The sequence below is a fragment of the Rhinopithecus bieti genome, unplaced genomic scaffold, assembly GCF_001698545.2.
Source record: "Rhinopithecus bieti isolate Rb0 unplaced genomic scaffold, ASM169854v2 scaffold_13247, whole genome shotgun sequence".
NCBI classification, from domain to species: domain Eukaryota; kingdom Metazoa; phylum Chordata; class Mammalia; order Primates; family Cercopithecidae; genus Rhinopithecus; species Rhinopithecus bieti.
This window is the reverse complement of record NW_016807505.1, coordinates 3,466,623-3,492,018: the sequence shown is the minus strand read 5'-3', so window position 1 is coordinate 3,492,018 and position 25,396 is coordinate 3,466,623. Positions and strand designations below refer to the sequence as shown.

The following is a 25,396-nucleotide window of genomic DNA, read 5'->3' as shown; positions in this document are numbered from 1 at the left end:
AGTTCTTACTCTTATGGTGGGTGTATTATATTCTCACCAGAAAAATATTAATTTGCTGAATGCAAAAAATGCAAAAATCACAGAAGAGACAAAACCAAAGGAAAAGGACCCCAGGGGTACCATCGCCATCCAGAGGTAGCCGTGTTTTGGAGGGCGTGTCTTTTGGGCTTCTGTTCTATGTATGTAATTCATAAATATTTATTTCAATAAAAACATCACAGTGTACTACGTGCCTGATTCTTTCCACATCCTTAGCATTTCCCAATAGCAAGAACCATCCCTTAGATCATTTTTAATGTAGCACAGAATTTCATGCTGTGTACACATCACAATTTACCTAAGGAGCTCTCTGTTGCTGAACACTTAGGCCATTGCTAGTGTGTCCAGAGTTAGTTCCTTCTGGTGGGTTCTTGGGCTCGCTGACTTCAAGAATGATGCCGCAGACCTTCGCGGTGAGTGTTACAGCTCTTAAAGGTGGCACAGACCCAAAGAGTGAGCAGCAGCAAGATTCATCCTGAAGAGCGAAAGAAGGAAGCATCCGCAGCCTGGAACTGGAGCCCAGCGGGCTGCTGCAGCTGGCTGGGGGTGGGGGGTGGTCAGTTTTTATTCCTTATTTGTCCCTCCCCACATCCTGCTGATTGGTCCATTTTACAGAGTTCTGATTGGTCCGTTTTATTACCGAGTGCTGATTGGTCCATGTTCCAGAGTGCTGATTGGTGCATTTACAATCCTTTAGCCAGAAAAGTTCTCCAAGTCCCCGCTCCACCCAGGAAGTCCAGCTTCACTTCTCGCTCCTGTGAGTTGCTCCTGCGTGGTTAGGACGCTGGAACTCTGGGAGCACCTCCGTGGGAGCAGCATTCCTGCTGTGTGGACTTCCAGGGTGCAAACGTGAGTCCCAGTGTGCCTTTCATCACGAGTGACTTTTTCTGGCTGCCCTAGAGAGAAGACTGGCAGTGGAGCATGCATCTGGAGGGCAGAGACGGCAGGCGGTACCCTGGCGCGCCGGAGGTGGAGCTCCTGCAGACGTCCGTGCCCCCTGGGCTCGCTGAACTTGCAGCTGGCAAGCGCAGGCCTCCGCGGGGAGCCGGCGGGGTTGACCCCTCGCACTCCTGCCCCAGCGGGGCCGCTGGGCAGAGCTCCTGGGCTCCTGCAGGCCAGGAGTTTGCTTCATTCCTCACAAAGGGGAGGTGAGTTTAAAATAGTGCCATCTTGTAAATGTGGACTTCACAAAGATTGGGTTTCCGTGAGCATCGTTCCCCACGTTTGTTGTAGGAAAATTTCCAGAAATTTTCCAAGAATTTTCCAGCGTTAGATCACTTTCCTGGCTTAGTTTTTGATGACTGATATTTGTAAAATATGATGAGCTTAATTTAGCTCCAAAAGATAATACAAATAGAAAAGAGAGTTTGTAGCATGAAGATTTAACACTTAATGTATTATTTAAGGTATTGCAGTTATTCTGCAGTGTTGGAAAGTGTCTCTTAGGACATGCTTTATTTCTATACATATAGCAAGTGAAACTGAGTAGTTTCATGTCAGAAAAGTCAGAATTTACATACAGGAAATTTAAAAATAATTTCAACATTTATTTTAGATTCAGGGGTTAAATGTGCAGGTTTGTTACCTGGATATGTTGTGTGATGCTGAGGTTTGGGGTACGACTGATCACCCGGGTAGTCAGCATGGTACCCAATAGTTAGTTTTCCACCCTCCCTCCTCCCGCCCCCGTGTGGTCCGAGTGTCCCCTGCTGCCTTCTTTATGTCCATATGCACCCGGGGGTTAGAGCCCACTTATCATGAGAATATGTGGTATTTGGTTTCCTGTTCCTGTGTTAACCGTTTGGATAATGGCCTCCAGCTACATCCATGTTGCTGCAAAAGACATGATTTCTTTCTTTAAGAGAAAATTTTGATACATCTTTAAATATTTACTTATGTAAAGACAATGAATGGATTTTACATGTCAATCCTTGCACTCCAAATCCATAATTTGCAGTTCACGCAGATGTCCTTGTAATGAGAAAAGCAGCATCCTATGAGTAGATGTCTCTGCCTGTCTTTAATGGGGGCGTATCGATTACATGGCAGATCTGAGGGCCCTCGTTCCCACAGCCAGAGCCCTGACCCCTGCAGTACTGATGGTCTCTCCAGCCTTTAACAAAGCACCGCAGAATTGCATGCGGGTGTGGTGCGTGCTGCTGCTGTGATCCTGCCCCCTCCAGGGGGAGCTCCCCAACGTGCGTGCTCATACTTTTACTGAGTGTTTCTGCTGACTTAGAGTCTATGCTGTCGTTTTGCAAATGGTGAAACTTCGAGTTGCTTTCTTTGGCAACGTGTTTTGAGGTTTCTCTGTGCTGATGCCTATAGATCTTGTTCATTCTTGTGAACTGCTTGCATAGAATTTCATTATGTGAACATGCCACCATTCATACATGTTCTCCTGTTGGCGGCTTTTCAGTTTCTGCTCCTCACCCCCCAGCATATACTATTAAAAACAGCCTGTAGTAAATGTTCTCTGTTATACACTGAATATATTTGTTTCTCCCAGATTCATATTGAATATTCTGAGAATTAACTTTCTCTGGTCCCATGTTGCAGGATCTTCCCCCAGCGAGAGGCTTGCCTTTTCCTTTGCTTTCAAGAGTGTTTTGTTGGGAAATGTCTAATATGGCCGGAAGGACTGCGTGGCCGTGTGCATGGGGGGGCAGACGAGGCAGCAGGATTGTTCCAGCCAGGATGTGAGTGATGGAAGGCTAATGTTCAGCTTCCAGTGAGACAAGAATCAGGAAAACCAGCCGAGCATATTTCCAAGTTCTTTGACCTCACTTCTTGCTTCGATGTACGGTGTACCAGGGGCAGACTGGGGCCCGTCATGAGCTCCACAGTCAGGAGGCCCTGGGCACCCAGGCAGGATTCCAGGTGGAGGAGAAGGGAGGGCGTGGAGAGGTGCTGACAGGTGCAGGAACGTGGGGGCAAGAGCTGGCAGGTGTGGTGGTCCAGTGAAGGGAGGGCTGAGGGTGCCCCGACCCCACAGCCTGCCCAGGGCACAGGGAGGGGGTGTTGGGATGGCACTGGCAACTACCTAGGCTGAGTGCGGAGATGCCAGAAGGTGCCACCCGTGTCCGCAGGCATGAGCCCTCACAAGTGAACAACACCTCCCATGTGGAGCTTCTCCCAGGAGGAGGAGCAACAGGGAACCGCAGCCTCAAGGGGCAGCTCTCAGCACCACGAGGAGAATGGCGTGTTGGCCCAGCCCACCCACGGTGAGGAATCTCGGGGGAAGGGCTCACTGGTGTGAATGTCTGAGTATGGAGGGCACAGGCTGTTGTCCACGTGCACCTAGGCGAGCCGCCGGAAACAGCACACTCCCGGACAGGTGTGGGGCCATGTCGCCTGGTGGCCATGTGTGGAGTATCCCAGCACTGTCATCTTAAGCTGAAGGTTACTGAAGGGTTTTATTACATTTTGCCTTTCTTGTTTCATGAAAACAGGCAGAAAATGAAAAACAAAACAAAACAGTATTCTTATTAGAGAGAAGATACGTAAGTCTTTGAACCTGGCATAGGTGGGAGTCTTAGGTATGTGGAAACCAGCAAACCCCTTAGCCTCAGTGAAGTCAAACCCATCTATTATGGGTTCAGTTGTGGAGAATGACCAGAGTGAAAGAACACTATGAGATGCTGCAAATAGATTGCTTCAGACTGTGTTGAAAAGGTAATTTGGGGCACTGAACTGGCCTATGTTTTAGCTCTCAGGGAATCATCCCCTTGCAGCCTGGTTTTCTGTCATTTGTGCAGGGGAGAAGCAGGCAGAGGCTGCAGCCTGCCGTGTTCCCTTTTTCCTTTGGCTCCCAGGCAGCTCAGGTGCAATTTCTTGGGTCAGTTTCATCACCTGTGTACAAACAGGTAAGTCGGTATTTTCTTAAAATGATTAAAATCTGTATGAAACAAGGCAGGATATACATATAAAGAAAGCTGGAAGGGAGAGTGAATTCATAATCTATTGCCAGGTAACAAATTTCTCCCAAACTTAGCAGCTTAAAAGAGTGCATATTTATTTTCTTAGTTTCATGAGTCAGAAATCTGGGCACAGCTGACCTAGGTCCTCTGCTCAGGGTCTTCATAGGCTGGGACAAGTCGTCAGCTAGAGCCATAGCATCTCAGCGTTCAGCTGGAGCAGGATCCGCTTCTGAGCTCATCTGTGTGGTTGCTGGCCGGCTGTGGTTCTTCCTGGGCTGTTGGACGGATGGCCTCAGTTCCTTGCTGGCTGTTGACTGGAGGCCCCCTCAGCTCCTTGCCAGGGGCCCACTCCATCTGGGCAGGCACAAGGGATAGTCTTTTGTGACCTAATCACAGAGTGACACCATCCCTTCTTCTGTATTCTGTTGGTTAGAAGCCAGTCACTAGGTCCAGCCCACACTCGAGGATGGGATTGTGGGAGGGTGTGAGTACCAGCAGGCCAATTCCTGGAAGCCACTCAGGCACCACTGACCCCAGAGATGAATAGTGGTGAAGGAAATTGTTGAGAAAAAGTTGGAAATGGAACACAAAGATGATTGGTGTCTTTTATAGGAAGTGAAGGGAGGTCTGGAATCCTTCCAGGTTATCTGCATTTTTCACTGTTTGCAACTCATCAGAAAGCTGACAATAATGCAGATGACTCTTTTCCCTAGAAGTAAAGTTGGATTGTGTCTGTGGAATGCATTGTTCAGTTTTGCATTTATTTGTAAGTTCAATTCAACATTGTCACCCAGGCTGGAGTGCAGTAGTGCAATCTCAGCTCACTGCAACCTCTGCCTCCCAGGTTCAAGTGATTCTCCTGCCTCAGCCTCCCAAGTAGCTGGGACTACAGGCACTCGCCACCACATCCGGCTAATTTTTGTATATTTGGTAGAGATGGGGTTTCGCCATGTTGGCCAGGATAGTCTTGATCTCCTGACCTCTGTTCCACCGCCTCAGCCTCCCAAAGTGCTGGGATTACAGGCATGAGCCACCGCGCCTGGCCCAATTCAGCATTTCTGAGTGCCCATGTATGTGTGGTTTTTTGCATCTTATCAGTTTCATCTGATTGATGAGTTAAACAAAAGATTGACCTGCATTCATTTTATGTTGGGATGAGAGCCATGGTTTTACCCTCCTTTAACAATAGTCCTATAACAGAGGGAACCAACCACAAAGACATATGGAGAAAGCAGACTTTGTTCTCTGGGCACCTCAACGCTTGTCTTTCGGACCCTGCACCTGCTCTGTGTGTCCAGCCCTGGAACGCTGCTGGACACTCCTCAGGGCTGTTTCCCCCCGTCTTAGCTGAGGACTTCCACCCTTTTGTTAGAGGAATACGTCTTGTCCATACAATCGTAATGACATGAAACACACAAAATTGCCAAATGAAAGATGATTTTTTTATCCAATATGCTAATTTTATTCATAAAAAAGTAAGCACAGGGCTGGGTGCAGTGGCTGACGTCTGTAATTCCAGTACTTTGGGAGGCTGAGGATCACCTGAGATTGGGAGTTTGAGACCAGCCCTGACCAACATGGAGAAACCGAGAAACCGGCCGTCTTCTACTGAAAATACAAAATTAGCCGGACCCTGGTGTCGCATGCCTGGTAATCCGCCCCCGGCTACTCGGGAGGCTGAGGTATGGAGAATCGCTTTGAACCTGGGAGGGCCGGAGGTTGCAGTGAGCCTGAGATCCAGCGCACATTGCCCCTCCAGCCTGGGCCAACAAGTGTGAAACTGTCCCTCAAAAAAAAAAGAAAAAAAAAAAAAAAAAAAGGTGAGCACAGAGTGACCATGCATGCAGACTTCCCCACTCTCTTCACTCTCTCTTTCCCGTTCGCTTTGCCTAAAATTAAATCTCAGAAAATTTTGAATCAATTTTTCTCTGTATCTCAAAATAGTATGTAAGAACAACAGATATACTTAAATACATTTGGTTGTCAGATTGACAGACTTAAATTATCTATTTTTTTTAAAGTCAGGATTGTGTGGGAAGGTTTATTTCTAATCAGTGGAAAATGTAATTAATTTTTTCTAATTGTTTTCACAAATCAGGAATTAATTGACCTTAAAATTTGCCCTTTCAAAATTATATAATTACCTTTCAGTCTTCCACTTAGCAGGAATACATATGATGGAAGGTTGGACAGGGAAGCAAATTGGAGAGAATATGTTAAAAATAATGAAGATAAATTATTTTAAGACAGCATTTACTATCATGGATTAGTTACTGTATTTCATTAGTATCAAGTGAAAATAAATATATTGCTGAAAATTTGGAGGTTGAAGGGAGAGCACAGCATTGTGTCCCTAACACAGTCATTACTGTCTGCTTGCATTTATCTGTGTTCCCTTCTGGTCTTTCCCATATGTAATACAAGTTTTTACATAATTGTGCTCAGAGTGTATCTCGTGCTTTGTAGTTTCTTAAATGTAACAATATGTTGTAAACACTGTCAGTGTTGCAGATTGCTCAAAGCTATTATTTTATATATTTTTAATTGAAGTATAATTTCACCAGAAATGGTGAGTAGATCTATGGGTTTTGACAAATGCATACAGTTGTGTAATTGTCAGCAAATCAAGATCTGGAATATTTCTATCACCCTACAAAAACTCCTTTGGTCACTTCCTCTTCCCATCAGCACTTGTTAGCCATCAATCTGTTTTCTGTTTCTACATTTTTGCCTGTTTCAAGCATGTCAAATAAATGGAACTACTGAGTTTGGTTCTTTTACTTAGTATAAGGCATTTGAGCTTCATCCAAGTTGTGTTTCTTTTTATTGCTGAGTGGAGCTGTGTGGACATATCACACTTCATTTATTCATTCTCCTCTTGAAGGGCACTTGGGTTGTTCCCAAGTTTTGGTAATTATGAATAAAAGCAATATAAGCATTGGCATACAGGTTTTTATGTGAATGTAAATTTTAATTTCTCTTGGATAAATGCCTAGGAATGAGATTGCTGAGTTATTTGATAAGTATGTGTTTAACTGTCTAAGCAGTGGCCAAACTACTTTCCAAGGAAGCTGTACCATTTTGCATTTCCACCTGTAGTGCATGAGAGCTCCAGTGCTCTGCATCCTTGTCAGCACTTAATATTGACTGTACTTTTAATTTCAGCTATTTTAGTAAGTATGTAGAGGTACCTTATCATAGTTTTATATATTTGAAGAGTGAGGTCTGCTTGTTTTCCTATTATGGGGTTTGTGATTCATTGTATATTCTCAACACAACTTTTTTTTATAAACTCCATTTTTCCCAATTATTTTCCAACAGTTTGTGGCTTGTCTTTGTATTATTATTTTTTGGTCTCTTTTGGAGAGCAGAAATTTAATTTTGGTGTTGTCCAATTTATCAATTGTTCTTTTATGGAGTATACTTTTGGTGTTGTATCTAAGAAATATTTGCTTAACCCAAGATCACAAAGATTTTCTCCTGTTTTTTCTTTTAGAAATGTTGTAGTTTTAGGTTTTACATTTAGGCATATAATCCATTTTGAGTGAATTTTTGCATATGCTGCTGGGTTTATTTATATTTTGCTTATAGATGTCCAATTGTTCCAGCACCATTTGTTGAAAAGACTCCTTTGTCCATTAAATTGCTTTGTGTCTTTGTCACAAATACATTGTCCATTTATCTGTTGATTTACTTCTGGACTCTCTATTCTTTTTTGAGACAGAGTCTGACTCTGTACCCAGCTGGAGTGCAGTGGCATGATCTCGGCTCACTGCAACCTCTGCCTTCTGGGTTCAAGTGATTCTCCTGCCTCAGCCTCCCAAGTAGCTGGGACTATGCGTGCCCACCACCACGCCCAGATAATTTTTATTTTTTATTTTTGTATTTTTAGTAGAAATGGGGTTTCACTATGTTGGCCAGGCTGGTTTTGAACTCCTTACCTCAAGTGATCCACCCGCCTCGGCCTCCCAAAGTACTAGGATTACAGGCGTGAGCCACCGCACCTGGTCCCCTGAACTCTCTATTCTTTTCCATCAGTCTATGTGATTATCATGTCATGAATATCACACTGTCTTGTATGTATAAAGAGTTCTGAAATCAGATGGTGTGAGTCCTCCAGCGTGGTTCTTTCTCAAGATTGCTTTGGCTATTCGATGCCACTTGCCTTCCCATATAAATTCTATCATCATTTTGTTAATTTAAATAACATTCCTACTGGGAATTTTTTTGTACTCTGTGTGTGTGTGTGTCTGTCATTTTATCACTTGTGTAGCTTTATGTTACCCCTACTATAATCAAGATATAGACCTATTCCATCACAATCTCAGATTCCATGCAGAAATCTCTCACACAAACGCTTAAGTTACATACCCCTCCCCCTGCCATCTGTAACCCCTGGAAATCACTACTCTGTTTTTCATCTCTACAATTTTGCCATTTTGATAATGTTATATAAGTGAAATCATACATTGTGTGTGAAAATTTAAAATTCAACTTTTATTTTAGATATGGGGGTACCCATGTACAGATTTGTTACATGAGAATATTATGTGATGTTGAGGTTTGGAGTACGAATCCCGTCACCTAGGTCATGAGTCTAGGACCTGATAAGTAGTTTTTTTCTTTTAACCCACTCCCCCTTCCTCCATCCTCTAGTATTCCACAGTATCTATTGTTCCTGCACTCATGTCCATGTGTGCTCAATGTTTAGCTCCCATTTATAAGTGAGAACATGAGGTATTTGGTTTTCTGTTCCTGCATTAATTTGTTTAGGATTATGGCCTCCAGCTCCATCCATGTTACTGCAAAGGAGATGATTTCATTCCTTTTCTTTTGAGATAGAGTTTTGCTCTCGTTGCTCAGGCTGGAGTGCAGTGGCGTGATCTTGGCTCACTGCAACGTCCACCTTCTGGATTCAAGCGCTTATCTCGCCTCAGCCCCCCAAACAGCTGGGATTACAGTCGCTCGCCACCACACCCAGCTAATTTTTGTATTTTTAATAGAGACGGGGTTTCACCGTGTTGGCCAGGCTGGTCTCAAACTCCTGACCTCAGGTGATCCACCCGCCTCCGCCTAGCAAAGTACTGGGATTACAGCTGTGAGCCACCATGTCCGGCAGATTTTACTCTCTTTTTTAATGGCTGCATAGTATTCCACGATGTATATGAACTGTATTTTCTTTATCCAGTCTAGCATTGATGGACACCTGGGTTGGTTCCATGTCTTTGCTTTTACGAATAGTGTGGTGATGAACATATGAGTTCATGTATTTTTGGTAGAATGATTTTTCTTTTGTGTATCTACCCAATAATGGGATTGCTGGGTTTAATGGTAGCTCTGTTTTAAGTTATTTGAGAAATCTCCGGACTGCTTTCCACAGTAGCTGGACTAATTTGCATTCCCACCAGCAGTGCCTAAGCATTCCCTCTTCTCTGTAGCCTCACCAGCATCTGTTGTTTTTCAATTTTTGAAATAATAGCCATTCTGACTGGTGTGAGATGGTATCTCATTGTGGTTTGGATTTGCATCTCTCTGATGATTAGTGATGCTGAGCACTTTTTCATATGTTTGTTTGCCACTTGTATGTCTTCTTTTGAGAAGTATCTGTTCACGTCCTTTGCTCGTTTTTTAATGGGGTTACTTTTGTTGTTGTTGTTGTTGTTGTCGTCGGAATCTCGCTCTGTTGGCCAGGCTGGAGTGCAGTGATGCAATCTCGGCTCACTGCAAGCTCCTCTTTCTCGGTTCATGCCGTTCTTCTGCCTCAGCCTCCCGAGTAGCTGGGACTACAGGCGCCTGCTACCATGCCCAGCTAATTTTTTTGTATTTTTGTATTTTTAGTAGAGATAGGGTTTCATCGTGTTAGCCAGGATGGTCTTGATCTCCTAACCTCATGATCCACCTGCCTCGGCCTCCTAAAGTGCTGGGATTACAGGCGTGAGCCACCGCGCCCGGCGGGGGTTACTTGTTGATTTAAGTTCTTTATAGTTTCTGGTATTAGGCCTTTATCAGATGCATAGTTTGTGACTCTCTTCTGTCATGCTGTAGGTTATCTTTTTACCCTGTTGATAGTTTATTTTGCTGTGCAGAAGCTCTTTAGTTTAATTAGGTCCCACTTGTCAATTTTTGTTTTTGTTGCAGTTGCTCTTGGGGACTTAGCCAAAAATTAGTTGCCAAGGCTGATGTCAAGAAGAGTATTTCCTAAGTTGTCTTCCAGGATTGCTAGTTTGAGGTCTTATATTTAAATCTTTAAATCTATTTTGAGTTACTTTTTATATCTGGTGAAAGGTAGGGGTCCAGTTTCAATCTTCTGCATATGGCTAGCCAGTTATCCCAGCACCGTTTATTAAATAGGGAGTCTTCTCCTCATTGTTGGTTTTTGTTGGCCATGTCAAAGATCAGATAGCTGTAGGTGTGAGGTTTTATTTCTGAGTTTTCTATTCTGTTCCATTGGTCTGTGTGTCTGTTTTTGTGCCAGTACCAAGCTGTTTGGTTTCTGTGGTTTTAATGTGTAGTTTGAAGTTGTGTAGCATGATGCCTTCAGCTGTGTTCTTCTTGCTTTAAGATTGCTTTGGCAACTTGGGCTCTGTTTTGGTTCCATAGAGATTTTAGGATAGCTTTTTTTTTTTTTTTCCTACATCTGTAAAGAATGTTGGTAGTCTGATAGGAATAGCATTGAATCTGTATATTGCTTTGGGCAGTATGGACATTTTTATGATATTGATTATTCCAATTCATGAGCATGAAATGTTTTTGTATTTATTTGCACCATCTCTGATTTCTTTCAGCAATGTTTTGTAGCGCTTACAGAAATCTTTCAACTCCTTGGTTAGCAGTACTCCTAGGTGTTTCATTTTCTTTGTGTCTATTGTAAGTGGGATTGTGTTCTTCATTTCACTTCCAGCCTGGACATTATTGCTGTATAGAAATGCTGCTGGTTTTTGCACATTGATTTTGTATCTTGAAACTTTACTAAAGTCATGTATCAATTCTAGGAGTCTAGGATTTTCTAAGTATAGGATCATAGGGTCTGTGAAAAGAGATAGTTTGACTTCCTCTTTTCTTATTTGGATGGCTATTACTTCTTCCTCTTGCCTGACTGCTTTGGCTAGGATTTCTAGTACTATGTTGAATAAGAGTGCTGAAAATGTGCATCCTCGTCTTGTTCCAGCTCTCAAGGGGAATGGTTTGAGCTTTTGCCCATTCAGTGTGATGCTGGCTTTAAGTTTGTCATAGATGGCTCTCAGTATTATGAGATATGTTCCTTTAGTGCCTAGTCTGTTGAAGATTTTTATCATGAGGGAATGTTGGATTTTATCCAAAGCTTTTTCTGCATCTGCTGAGATGATCATATGGTTTTTGCTTTTGATTCTGTTTATGTGGTGAAACACATTTATTGATTTGTCTACATTGAAACAGCCTTGCATCACAGGAATAAAGCCTACTTGATCGTGGCATATTAACTTTCTGATGTGCTACTTGATTTTATTTGCTAGTATTTTGTCAAGGACTTCTGCATCTATGTTCATGAAGGATATTGGTCTGAAGTTTTCTCTTTTCATTGTGTCTCTGCCAGATTTTGGTATCAGGCTGATGCTGGCTTAATAGAATGAGTGAGGGCAGAGCCCCTTCTTCTTGATTTTTTGGAATAGTTTGAGTAGTATCGATATCGGTTCTTCTTTGTACGTTTGGTAGAATTTGGCTATGAATCCATCGGGCCCAGGGCTTTTTTTGGTTGATAGGTTCTTTATTACTGATTCAATTTCAGATGTTGATACTAGTTTATTCAGGTTTTCAATCTCTTCTTAATTCAATCTTGGGAGATCGTTGCTTCCAGGAATTTATCCACTTCCTCTAGATTTTATAATTTGTGTGCATAGAGTCAGTCATATTTGTCTCTGAGGATCTTTTGTAATCCTGTGGGACCAGTTGTAGTATCATCTTTGTCATTTCTGATTGTGCTTATTTGGATTTTCTCTTTCTCACATGCAGCAACACCCATAGGCTCAAAATAAAAGGGTGGAGTAAAGTCTACCACGCAAATGGAAAATATAAAAGAGGAGGAGTTTCTATTCTTACATCAGATAAAACAGTCTTCAAACCAATAAAAATTAAGAAGGACAATGAAGTGCCCTTATTATTATATAATAAGGATACAATCCAACCAGAAACCTTAACTATCCTAAATATCTGTGCACCCAACCGTGCAGGACCCAGATTCATAAAACAACTTACTGAACTGTAAAAAGGCTTACAGAACCACACAATAATAGCGGGAGATTTCAACACCCTATTGACAGCGTTAGATCACCAAGTCAAAAAACGAACCAAAAAACTCTGGACTTAAACTCAACACTTGACCAGTTGGACCTAATAGACGTCTGCAGAACACTCCATCCAACAACCAGAGAACGTACATTCTTCCCATCTGCATATGGAACATAGTCTAAGATTGACCACATTCTCAGTCATAAAGCAAGTTTCCATACATTCAAAAGAAACTGAAATCATAGCAAGCACACTGAGACCATAGCGCAATAAAAACAGAAATAAATACCGATAAGATCTCAGAAAACTACAAACATATATGGAAATTAAACAGCTTACTCCCGAATAACTCCTGCATGAACATCAAAATTAAGGTAGAAATGAAAAGTCATTCTTTAACGTTAATGAAAATAAGGACATAAGCTTTTAAAATCTCTGAGATGCGGCCAAAACAGTGTTAAGAAGAAAGATTGTAGCCCTGAATGCCTTCATCAAGAAGGTAGAAAGGTCCCAAATTAACAACCTAACTTTATGCCTAAAGGAACTAGAGAAAAAGGAATAAACCAACCCAAGGAAAGAATTAAAATTAGAGAAGAACTTAATGAAATTGAGATGCAAAAATCCATACAAAAGATCAATGAAACCAAGTTTGTCCTTCAAAAAAAAAAAAAAAAAAATTAAGATTGATAGACTCCTAGCTAGATTAACAAAGAAAGAGAAAGAGAAGATCCTGGTGGGATTTTTATTGGAATGGCATTGAGTCTATAAAATTTTGTTTTATTTTATTAATTAATTTATTTTTTGAGACGGACTCTCCCTCTGTTGCCCAGGCTGGAGTACAGTGGTGCAATCTCTGCTCACTGCAAGCACCGCCTCCTGGGTTCACGCCATTCTTCTGCTCCAGCCTCCTGAGTAGCTGGGACTATAGGCACCCGCCACCGCGCCCGGCTAATTTTTTGTATTTTTAATAGAGACAGGATTTCACCGTGGTCTCAATCTCCTGACTTTGTGATCTGCCCGCCTCGGCCTCCCAAAGTGCTGGGATTACAGGCATGAGCCACAGTGCCTGGCCGAGTCTATAAGATGAATTTATGGAGAGTTGACATCTTAATAATATTGTTGATGAGAAAAGCCAAACACTGTAAAATATTTGAAGACTTTCATTCTAAGCCAAGTGTGAGGATCATGACCTGTGGCACAACCCCAGGAGGTCCGAGGTTACAGCTTGATTTTATACATTTTATGGAGACAAAAGTTACAGGCAGGCATCAATCAATACACATAAGGTACAGATTGGTTTGGTTTGATCCAGAAAGGTGGCACAACTTGAAATGGGGGTTTACAGGTTGTAGGTAGATTAAAAGATTTTTTGGCGCCGGTGGCTCAAGCCGTAATCCCAGCACTTTTGGAGCCGAGACGGGCGAAATCACGAGGGTCAAGGAGATCGAGACCATCCTGGGCTACACGGTGAACCCCGGTCTCTTTTTTACTTAAAAATACAAAAACTAGCTGGTGAGTGGCGGCGCCTGCTGCTCCCAGCTATCGGGATCTGAGGCAGGGAATGGCGTTAAACCCGGAGGTGGAGCTTGCAGTGAGCTGAGATCCGGCCACTGCACTCCAGTCCGGGCGACAGAGCGAACGACTCTTGCCCAAAAAAAAAAAAAAAAAAAAAAAAAAGATTTTTTGATTTGGCATTGCGTTGAAAAGAAACTAAGTTATTATCTAAAGCCATGGAATCAAAGCCATGGAATCAATAGAAAGGAATGTCTGGGTTAGGATAAGGTTGTGGAGACCAAAGTTCTTTTTAGGTAGATGAAATCTCATAGGTGGCCACCTTTAGATTCAATGGATGGCAAATGTCTCCTGTTTAGACCTTTAAAAGGTGCTAGACTCTCAGCTCATCTCTTCAGGATCAGAAAGGGAAGGGGATTCTCTACAGAAAGTAGATCGCCCCCACAAGAGACAGCTTTGTAGGGCCATTAAAAAAGTGTCAAAGAAATATATTTTGGGGCAAAATACTTTTCTTTTACAGTCTGCTATTTGTCATGTGATGCTATATTAGGGTCAGGTTGGAATTTGGTATCTTATTGTTACAAAGAGTCTGCTTCATCTGTTTTAATGTCTCTGTTTTAAATGTTAATGCTAATCAGCTGTGCCTGAGTTCCAAAGGGAGGAGAGTATAATGAGGCATATCTAATGCCTCCCACCCCCCTTTCCCATCATGGCTTGAACTGATTGTTTAGGTTTCTCTGAAATTCCCTTGCCCAAGGGGAGGATTCCCTTCAGTTGGTTGAGGGGTTTAGAATTTTATTTTTGGTTTCAAATATTGAATCGTCTGCTCTAGGAACATGGCTTAGCTTTCCATTTATTTAGGTATTATTTAATTTCTCTCAGCAAAATTTTATAGTTTTCAGTGGGTAGGTGTTGGATGTATTTTGTACGGTTTAACTCCAAATGGCTCATTTTTTGGTGGTGTTTTAAAACATCAATTGACATTTTTTCAATGTTAGTACATAAAACAATTGATTTTTGTACATTGATCTTGTGTTGTGCAAACTTGCTAAAGTAACTTATTAAGTACAACAACTTTTTTGTTTGTAGATTTTTTTGGTAGGGGATTTTCTAAGTAAATAATCATGTCTGTGAATAAAGACAGTTTTATAAAGCAACACACAAAAACTAATTGTCTTTATATGTTAGTAATGAATAATCTGAAAATAAAATTAAGAAAACCATTTCATTCACAAACACATTAAGAAGAATCAATTTTTAGGATTAAATTTAATAAAAGAAGTGCAAGACTCATAATTGAACACCACAAAATATTGCTGAGAGAACTTAAGGAAGATTTAGATAAGTAGAGAGACTTCAGTGTTCATGGATTGGAAAACAACATGATTACGATGACAGTTTCCCCCAAATTTATCTTTAGATACAACATAATCCCCAAAACAATGACTTATTGCAGAGGAGTAGTGATGGCAAAATGGTAAAATGAGCAGTTCCAAGCTCTTGTCCCCTCCAGAAACATTGAAAACAAGCAGAAACTCTTAGAACCAACACTAGGAGTTGTGGAAACTGTAAATTATTGTGTTGGTCACAAAAAAATTTGTCTGTGGGCGAACGGAGGGATTGACACAAGACTCTGATCTCTGTTTTGCCTAACTCAGAACATAAGCTGGAAAAGTGATAGGCATTGCTTGAAAATACTGTCAGGGAGTCTGACAAACTATAGATGCCCAGGACAGATGCGTACTGATTGAGGCATCCAATAGACTGCCTAACAACTAGGTTCAAAAGCTGTAGGAGATTCCATGGGAACTTAGGATACTCAAAAGTACCTGTGTGTGGATGAGTTTAGAAAGCCACATACATAATTAGGGTGAGAGGCATACTCAGAAAAGACCATAGAAAACCCTAAACTTTCACCTCAAGCTTAATCGTAGTCTCAGTGAGAGCCTTGCTAATTGTTGATGTAGTGATCCAACAGAGCCACTTTGCAAAGACTGGGAGAGGTGTTGGCTTCTTTGTTTTTGTGTGTTTTCTCTTTTTCTGGTTTGCTTGTAAAAGCGCCTGGTATTGAAGAAAGTCTCTGTCAAAACATTAGCTGAACATGATGTTAGAAAACAGAGATGAAAAGGGATACAGTCCTTGGAAACATAGTTTGGAAAAGTACCTGAACCAATGGACTGCTACAGTATTTAATAACAGTGACAACAACAGCAACAACCACCACCAACACCAAACTGTTTCAACAACAATTAAAAAAAAACCCAAGACATACAAAGAAACAAATCCATTTAAATCCATTAAAGGATTTCCTAAATCCATTAAAGGATGTTTCTTTTCATCCTGGAGGAAGCCCAGACATCATATTAATACCTCCTGAAAAAAGTCCTTAAAACATCTATCTTAAATATGCTCAGATAGCTAAAAGAAGAAAAGGACAAATAAATGTGGGAAATAAGAAAAACACCGTATGAACAAAATGAGGCTATCAACAAAGTGTTAGAAATTATCAAAAGAAATCAGCAAGAAATTCTGGATCTGAAAAGTATAACTGAAGCGAAAAACTCACTACTGGCATTCAACAGCAGATTTAGGAAGGCAGAAGAAAGAATCAGCAGGCTTGAAGACAGGACAATTGAAACTGGCTAGTCTGAGAAGCAGAAAGAAAAAAGAATGAAAAAATGTGAATAGAGCCCAAGGGACCTGTGGAAAGCCATCAAACAGTACAACATACACATTATGGGTGTTCCAGATAGAGAAGAGAGAGAGAGAGAGAAAGAATCAGAACAAATTTAAAAGAAATAATAACTGAAAACTCCCCAAATTTGATGAAAGACAAATCTATAAATCCAAGAAGCTAGATGAACACCAACTAAGGTAAACTCAGAGAGATTTATAGCAAGACGCATAACCAAACTGTTGAAGGCCAAAGAGAGAATCTTGAAAGCACCAAGAGAGAAGTGACTTGTCACATATAAGGGATCCTTAATTAGATTCACAGGTGATTTTTCATCAGAAACCATGGAGGCCGGAAGGAGTGGGATGACATATATAAAATGTTAAAAGAAACATACTGTCAACTAAAAATTCTATATCTGGCAAAACTGCCCATCAAAAATGAGGGAGACATTAAGAAATTCCCAGATCAACAAAACTGAGGGAGTTCTTTAACACTATACCTTTCCCACAAAATTGCTAAAGGGAGTTTTTCAAGCTGAAATGAGAGCACACTAGACAATATCTCAAATTCACATAAAGAAAAACGGAGCACTGGTAAAGAAATCTGTATAGGAAAACATAAAGCACAGCATAAATGTTTTTTTTTCCTCTATGCAACTCCTTCATTCTACCACCTGCTTTAAGTGACAGTTGCATAAAGCAGTAATTACAGATCTGTGTTAAAGGATATACAGTGTGTCAACATGTAATTTCTAGTCAGCAATAGAACAAACAGGTGAGAGAAAATAGAGTTATATAGGAGCAAAGTTTCTGTATATAGCTGAAATTAAGTTGGCACTAGTTCTAACTAGATTGTTTTACGATGATAATTGTAATCCTCTCAGCAATCACTAAGAAAATAACATATAGTAGAAAAAGAAGAAAGGAATCAAAATGATACACTAGCAAATATCTATTTGACTTCAAAGAAGGCAGTACTGGAGAAGTGAGAAACAGAAAAAACATGAGGCATATAGAAAAAAATACCAAAATAGCAGATAAATCTTACCTCAATGGTAATTATATTAAACATAGATGGATTAAATGCTTCAACCAAAAGGCAGAAATTGGCAGAATGGGTAGAGTAAATGATCCAACTATATGCTATCTCCAAGAAACACACTTTAGAATCGAAACCCCAAATAGGCTGAAAGTAAAAGAGTGGAAAAAGGTATATCATGAAAACAGTAATCAAAAGAGAGGTGGAGAGACTATACTAATATTGGACAAAATAGACTTTAAGACAAAAATTGTTAGTAGAGACAAGAATTTCTGGTAATAAAAGTGTCAATTCATCAAGAAGCTATACTTACTATTGTTAAATGGAGTTACTACTCAAATTAATCTACATTTTGAGGACACTGATCCTGCAAGTCATAGAGAAATGCAAGCAATCCAGAAGAGCCAAAACAGCCTTGTGAAAGAATAGCGCTTGGAAGACTCATGCTTTCTGTTTTCAGAAGTTGCTACAAAGCCACAGTAATTTAAGACTGTGTGTTACTGGCCTAAGGATAGACATACAGATAATTGAAAGAGGATCGAGACTCCAGAAATAAACTCTTACATGTAAATTCGATTGATTCTCACCAAGGGTATTAAAACAAATAAATGCAGAAAAAGTAGTCTTTCCAGGCTGGGCGCGGTGGCTCACGCCTGTAATCCCGGCACTTTGGGAGGCCGAGGTGGGTGGATCATGAGGTCAGGAGATCGAGACCATCCTGGCTAACATGGTGAAACCCCGTCTCTACTAAAAATACAAAAAATTAGCCAGGCATGGTGGTGGGCGCCTGTAGTCCCAGCCACTCGGGAAGCTGAGGCAGGAGAATGGCATGAACCCAGGAGGCGGAGCTTGCAGTGAGCCAAGATCATGGGCGTCAGAGCAAGACTCTGTCTCAAAAAAAAAAGAATAGTCTTTCCAACAAATTGTGCTGTGATAACTGGCTATCCACATGCAAAAGAATGAAGTTGGACCCTTCACATCGTATACAAAATTAACTCAAAAGTGATCATAGACCTAAATGCAAGTTCTAAAACTATAAAACTCCTAGAAGAAAACATGGTTATAAATCTTTGTGACTTTGAAGTATGCAGTATTTTAGATTTGACGCTAAAAGCACAAACAAAAACAGTATGTAAATTGGACTTGATCAAAAAGAAAAACTTGTGTGAATAAAGAGGACATTGTCAAGAAGTGAAAAGACAGCAACAGAATGGGAGAAAATATTGGCTAACCGTGTATCTGATAAGGGACTAGTATTTGGAATATATATATAGAAGTCTTACAACTCCATAATAAAAAGACTCCCCCCATGCCCAGAGGCAACATATTAAAATAGGTATTTCTCCAAAGAAGATATTGAGATGGGCTGCAAGCAACTGAAAAGATGCTCAACATGAGTGGTATTTAGGAAAATGCAAATTAAAAGCTCAGTGAGATGCCATTTGACAGCCAATAGGATGGCTATAGTAAAAAAGATGGCAATGACAAGTGTTAGGGATGATGTGGAGAAGTTGGAACTCTCATGCATTGCCAGTGGGAATATAAAATGGTGCTGCCATTTTGGAAAACAGTTCAGCAGTTCCTCAAACTGTTCAGCATGGAGTTGCCATTTGATACAGCATTTCTGTTACTAGGTGTGTACACAACAAAATTGAGAAGACGTGCCTGTGTAAAACTTGTGCATATGTGTTCAAAGCAGCATTATTCCTAATGGCCAAAGAAAGAAACAGCCTCATTGCCCAGCAATTGATGAGTGGATAAACAAAATTTGGCATATCCATGCAACGGAACATAGTTCCCATAAAAATAGAAGAAGTACTGATATGTACTACTGCTTGGATAAACCTTAAAGACATGCTGAGTGAAAGAAGCCAGATATAAAAGACGATAAATTGTATGCTTCCATTTATGTGAAATGTCAGAGTAGATGTGTTAGTCCATTAAGGCTACTGTAACAAAATGCCAGAAACTGAGTAGCTTATAAACAACAGAACATTATTTCTCATAGTTCTGGAGGCTGGGAAGTCCAAAGTCAAGGCGCTGGTGAGGGTCCGTTCCTTGTAAATGGTGCCTTCTCTCTGTGTCCTCACTTGGTGGAAGCGGTGAGGGCACTCTCTAGGCCTCTTTTTTTTTTTTTTTTATTGAGGCGGAGTCTCGCTCCGTCGCCCAGGCTGGAGTGCAGTGGCGCGATCTCAGCTCACTGCAAGCTCCGCCTCTCTGGTTCATGCCATTCTCCTGCCTCAGCCTCCTGAGTAGCTGGGACTACATGCGCAGCCACCTCGCCCAGCTAGTTTTTTGTATTTTTTTTTTAGTAGAGACGGGGTTTCACCGTGTAGCCACGGATGGTCCTTGATCTCCTAGACTCGTGGATCCGCCCGTCTCGGCTCCCCAAAGTGCTGGGATTACAGGCTTGAGCCACCGCGCCCGGCCTCTAGGCCTCTTTTAATATGGACACTAATTCCATTCACAAGGACTCCAACCTATTTACCATTTTTTTTCTTGTGTATGGACCATACATGTCTTTCCATGTCTATATTTTTGTCAGATTGGACATTTAAAAGAATCTAATATGGAAGCTCTAGTAATCAGATTCTTCTCCCTTCTCAGGCTTTTTGCTCTTCCTGTTTGTTTATGACTTTCCTGAACTCATGTTATTGAGTCTGTATTCTTGGTTGTATATGGCCAGTGAATTCTCTGTTCAGTTAGTGACAGGACAGAGGTATTCTTAAATAAGGGTTGGGACCGTTCAGTCTCCCTGCCTTTGTCAAGGGTCTGTGTGTGCATGTTGGGATCGGCCTTCAGCTTCCAGCCAGACATTCTGCCTTATTCTTCACTTCTGGCTTCTGCAGAGCCTCACGGTCATCCAGAGGTGAGTGGGTAGGACTTCACAGGTCCCTCTTGGGCACAAGTACAGCCCTGTGCTTGAATGCCTAGAAATGTGTTGGAGCTTTACAGACTCTGCTTTTTCTTTTGTGTTTTTTGGTTGGCTTCTTGTTAGCCCCAATGGCTGTTGCTGCCTCAGGAAGCTGTGATGTTAAACATTTGCTGCTCATTGTTTGTGGCAAACACGTGGGAAGAAGGCTGTTCACCTCTGGAGCTCTGAGCCAGGTCCAATACAGATGGTACCTGTGAGAGGGGTAGTCAAGGTACTGCCAGACAGCTCCAGTACTGCCGGTTCTCCATCAGGGAGATTTGGAAGTGCCCCAGTCCAATTCCACTCTCTTCAATGACTGCTAGGCCTCTGGTTTTCACCATCATGGCAGGGCTGATTTTCGAGCCCAGCACAAAACCGGGTAAAGGGATATGGCAATAGAGCAAGTTAAAATGTTCTCACTGAAACTTGACCTTCCTCTTGAATACATGCTCCGTGGATTGCTTTATACTTTTGTGAATTTCTGAAGTTCTGAAAATATTGATTTTGACAAGTTTTGTCAGTGTTTTTGCTGCTTCTATGGAGGAGAGAACGTCCACAGGTCCTTTCTCTGCCATTTCCTGCTGTCACCTCGTCTTGCTTTGATTTGAAAGCAAATCTCATCTTATAAAATTAATAATTTTGAGATACTAAGTGGAAGTGCTTTTCTATGCCCACAAGGGTGCAAGAAGATTAGGTTTGGCTTAGAACAAACAAGTCATTGCTCATTTTGTATTTCAAGCTAGGATTAAAAAAATAAAATTCATAGCAGCAAGGTGATCGCCTTGCAAGGCCGGGTAGGAGGTGCTGGTCTGGTCGGCACATCCCAGCCTGCAGTGGCCCAGCTAGAGGACGTGCAGGCATTGCTGGAGCAGTGTCCGTGAGGTGGTCTGAAACTGATTCCTGGCCTCCAGTTCCAGGCACGCATGCTGGGGACCTACACTTCCCACCTGCCTCAGTGTGGGGCCGGCACCCTGAGGAGCCTGGCAGGGACCAGGTGAAACATGAGACTGCAGCAGAGGTGCTGGCACCAGGGGTGGGAGCTCCTGCAATGCCCTGAGGGTTGGTGGAAGCAGCGGGTTGCACGAGGGGCGTGTGGCGTGTGCCCTCCCACAGCCTTCGCCTTTCAGGGTGCCATTGTGTGTGTGCTGCTCCTTGGGTGGGGAGAAATCCTGATTGGGAGTGTGAGCTTTAGTTGAATGAATGTGTACATAAAGAGAGACTCTCAAATAGGAAGACACTGAGGAAGCACTAATTGACTTCACATGCTCCCATTCGTCGAGGGGACTAAGCGGCCGGTTATAGTTAATAGAAACTAGAGTGAATGAATTACACGCGAAGTGACCCAGGGCGTGTTCCAGCTCTGCTCGAGCATCCTTCCTTCCAAGAGGAGCTTTGCTCTTCCCTTTCTGGGGTCAATAAAGTGGAAAATCTGCAGAAAACTTTACCACTGGGGAGCAAAAGGCATTTGGAAGTCTTTAAAAATTGTTCTCTTTTCACATAATTTTAATGTAGTACATCTTTTAGCTAATCTCAAATTTAGATTTATTTTATTAGTGTTATTATTACTATTTCTGAGACAGGGTCTTGCTCTGTTGCCCAGGTTGGAGTGCAGTGGTGCAGTCGTAGCTTTCTGCATCCTTGACCTCCTGGGCTCAAGCGATCCTCCTGCCTTGGCCTCCCAAAGTGCTGGGATTACAGGCAAGGGCCACCACACTCAGCCTATCTTATCCTTCTGACGATTTTAATAAGGAAAAAATAAGATTTACCTTATTCCTTTGCTGATCAGTTTTGGGTTATTCAAATGAACAGCTGATTTTCCTGGCCACTGCAGTAGCTCATGCCCCACCTCCCTGCGGCTCCAGGGTGTTCCCCAAATGCAGAGCGGCTTTGCCCTGTGTGGCTCCTGCAGGCCAGCCTGCACCTTCTCAGTTGAGTGGACAGGGCAGGCTTTCAGACATCGTCAGAAAGTGCAGCTTTGTCGCCTTCTAAGCAGCGAGGTGCATTTGGTGTGATCTAATGTCCTATGCACTCTCCTTTTCCTGGGGGTAGGCAGGCTTCACTGAGTGCTCTCTGGACCCAGTGGGAATGTACCCCTTCATCCAGCGCCAGAGCTGTCCTCATCTGCGTGGCCCTTGGGGACCTTCACCACGTTCCCTGAGGACTTCTGAGAGCAGGGAGAGGACCCAGGACCTGGACCACAGCCTTGCGCCCCAGCACACTCTTCCCTGCGCACCTGCCCCCTGGGCTGGGCTCTGGGGTGCTGCGCTTATTACCTCTTCTAGTCCCATTTGCCTGCAAGGGAGGAGCTGTTCATAGCTATTTTTTTGGGCTCAAATAGTGACAATTTTCTGTTAAGTCTTTTGGTCACCTGGATTATTACTATTTATACAAAAGAGTAACATGCATAAAGTCACTAACACTGGTCTCTAAGAAATAGAGAAGCCGACAGCATCTTCCCAGCAGGGCACCACCCCGTCTCTCTGAGATGTGTCTGAGTTTGCCACCTCAGGGGGATCAGGAGGTGACAGGGGGTCCAGAAAACAAGCAGTGCAGGGGCACAGGGTGGCAGGAGTGGGGCACAGGGTGGCAGGAGCTGGGCACGGTGGTGGGTGGTGGGGCCTGAGCCAGGCGGCCAGTGTGCCCCGGGCCAGTTCCTCCTGCGTGATTCCTGCAGCTGCAAAGGGAGCCTTCCCTGCTAGAGGCAGATGAAAGAGGGAGTGCTCAGAAAAAAACAGACAAAGACCCCACCACAGAGGAAGGCCAATTCCCAGAGGAGATTCCAGACGGAAGAGGCGGTAGAGGCGAGGGTGGCAGCAGCCAGGTCCGGCTCCCGGCCTCCGTCCTTCCCTGTGGGCAGTGGATCAGCACCCAGAGCCGCCCCTTATCAACCCTCCTGCTGCAGTTTCGCCTTCAGCATCCAAGTGGGTATGCATGTGGACAGCATTTCCCCAATGTCTCTCATTTCATTATTGGGGAGACCTCAAGCTTTGAGGATCAGTTCCCAGGCCCTTATAAGGCTCCGAGAGAATGTTTGCCAGCCCTTCAGGGTACCAGGGCACTGCACTTGGTGGGCCAGGGTGACCTGCCTCAGGTACCCGGCCCTGGGTGGGTCCTCGTGCGCCACTCCCCGCTGTGCCAGGACCAGGCAGGCTGCCTCCCGGCGTGTGAGGCTGGTTAAGATCCAGTCGTCACAGGACCCAGCCTGGAAGCTTAGTTTGGTTGATCTGGGAAGGGGTCAGGCTTGTTGGACAGTCGACTTTCCCCTCCTGCTTCACCCCTGAGTTTTCTGAGTACGAATCCCGCACCTGTCTTGGTGATGACATTGTTCCCACCTGTTCCCCTGCAGCAGCGGCTGCTTACCTGTCTAGCTCTCAGAGCGCTTGTGCCCAGGAAGCTTTGCTCTCTGAGAGCAGGGAGTGTGTCTTGTTCATGCCTGCCCCTGGCCAGGTGCTCGATAAATATTTGAATGCAAGAGCAGCTTATATATACTTTTGAGCCAATATTTTTGGTGTGTGTGGTAGGGCCATTTCCTGGTGGGGAGCAGGTGTTCTGGGAGTGCAGGAGCCTTATCTGTGGGGCCCTGTCTGTGGAGCCGATTCAGCAGGGACGGTGGCTGGGCAGGCCAAGGGACCCACTGATCTCCAGGACGTCTCAGGGGCACAGCTATCCTGACAAGGGCACAGAGGCTCCTCACAGTGCAGGCCCCGTAAAGAGCTGCTGTTATGTTGAGGGCCATGGTAATGTCACAGCGCAATGTCTTGGAATTTCGTGGAGTTGGTTTCCATAAGCACTGGATTCTAACTCCTACAGGTTGCCAAGTGTTCTTCTGGATCAAAAATAATGAGACCATCACCGACAAGCACTGGAGAATTGGATAGTTTCAAAAAGGTGCCTTCTTCAATGTATTCATAAAATGTAAAGTCTACATGCATTTCCTATTTGAAGTTCTTAGGGAATCAGACTTTTTGTGCCAGAATCCTTTCTGAAACGTGTGTTCTATTTAATACTGTCAATCACTGCGACTTTGCAGCAGCAGAAGCGTGCTCAGAAAAGCAATACAAACCTAAAGCACGCATTCCTATGGCCCTTCCTTTCCAGAAATGCAGCCACTGGCTGGTAGGTGACAGGCAGCTGGGGCAGGGGCCACCCCACTGGCCTATGTACCTGTCCCCATGCCTGGCTCTGAGAGAGACACTCAGCATCGTGGTACTCCTAAAGGCTCCCGCACCTGAATCTTCATAGAGTGTGGAGCCCTGTTGGGGCTCACCCTGGCAGGGACTTGCAGGGGCAGGGATAGGAGCGTGTGATGAGCCCCACTGGGGTGTCACATGGACAGCCCTGGAGGGTGTGGAGCCCAGCGGTGATGCAGGTGTCTCTGGGAGCCACACTACCATCCCCCACACACATATGTCCACTGCTGACGCTTTCCTAACGACTCGGTTTTCAAAGAGCAGTGGAAAGAAGTAAAGCAGCGTGCCTGCATGTCGCCCCAAAGGACAGGAATGCAGTTTGCCATGCTGATGTCCCTGAGCAGGGAGGGCGACCGTTTTCCTAGTGCAGGGTCCTACATCCTGACAGGTGTTGGCTTTGACTCCCAGCCAGTGAGTCCCGGACAGCCCGTCTTGTTCCTCCTGTGGACAAATTTTCTTGGGCAAAACTTAAAAGTTGCACAAGCAATAGAAACATCTCCCATCTAGTCAGTGGTAGAATTTTGTCATGAATGCCAGTGCTCAAGAAGAGAGGCTCCTGTCAGCGGGAATTCTTGAGAAATCATGGCCGAGTGGACTGTCTCATGTTAGACTTCTCTGCATATGAAAACACTGTTTCTACATGGGAAGCACACAGGCAGGTCCCATGGTGGGCTGTGGAGCGAGGCTCTCCCTCTGGTTATCCAAACTGAACTGGCCAGCCCCAAATCAGCGTCGCAGGCACTTGTACAGCAGGGCGGCCAGAGCCCAGGGCCACGAGGCTCCAGGGGCCCCCGGAGTGCAGGGGACCAGCAGACGGTGTCCTTGGAACAGACACTGCTCT

The 25,396-nt window shown here is 43.5% G+C and overlaps 1 protein-coding gene across 3 annotated transcripts in view; it reads left to right on the top strand.

Annotated features, from left to right (window-relative positions):
- OCA2 (OCA2 melanosomal transmembrane protein) overlaps positions 1-25,396 on the top strand; it is a 357,547-nt gene that overhangs the window by 17,563 nt on the left and 314,588 nt on the right. For all 3 annotated transcript variants that reach the window (XM_017882412.1, XM_017882410.1, XM_017882411.1), the window contains exon 2: positions 940-1,187. In XM_017882412.1, coding sequence (XP_017737901.1) covers positions 961-1,187 — 227 coding nt within the window. In that variant the 5' untranslated portion in view covers positions 940-960. The remainder of the gene's footprint in view (positions 1-939; positions 1,188-25,396) is intronic.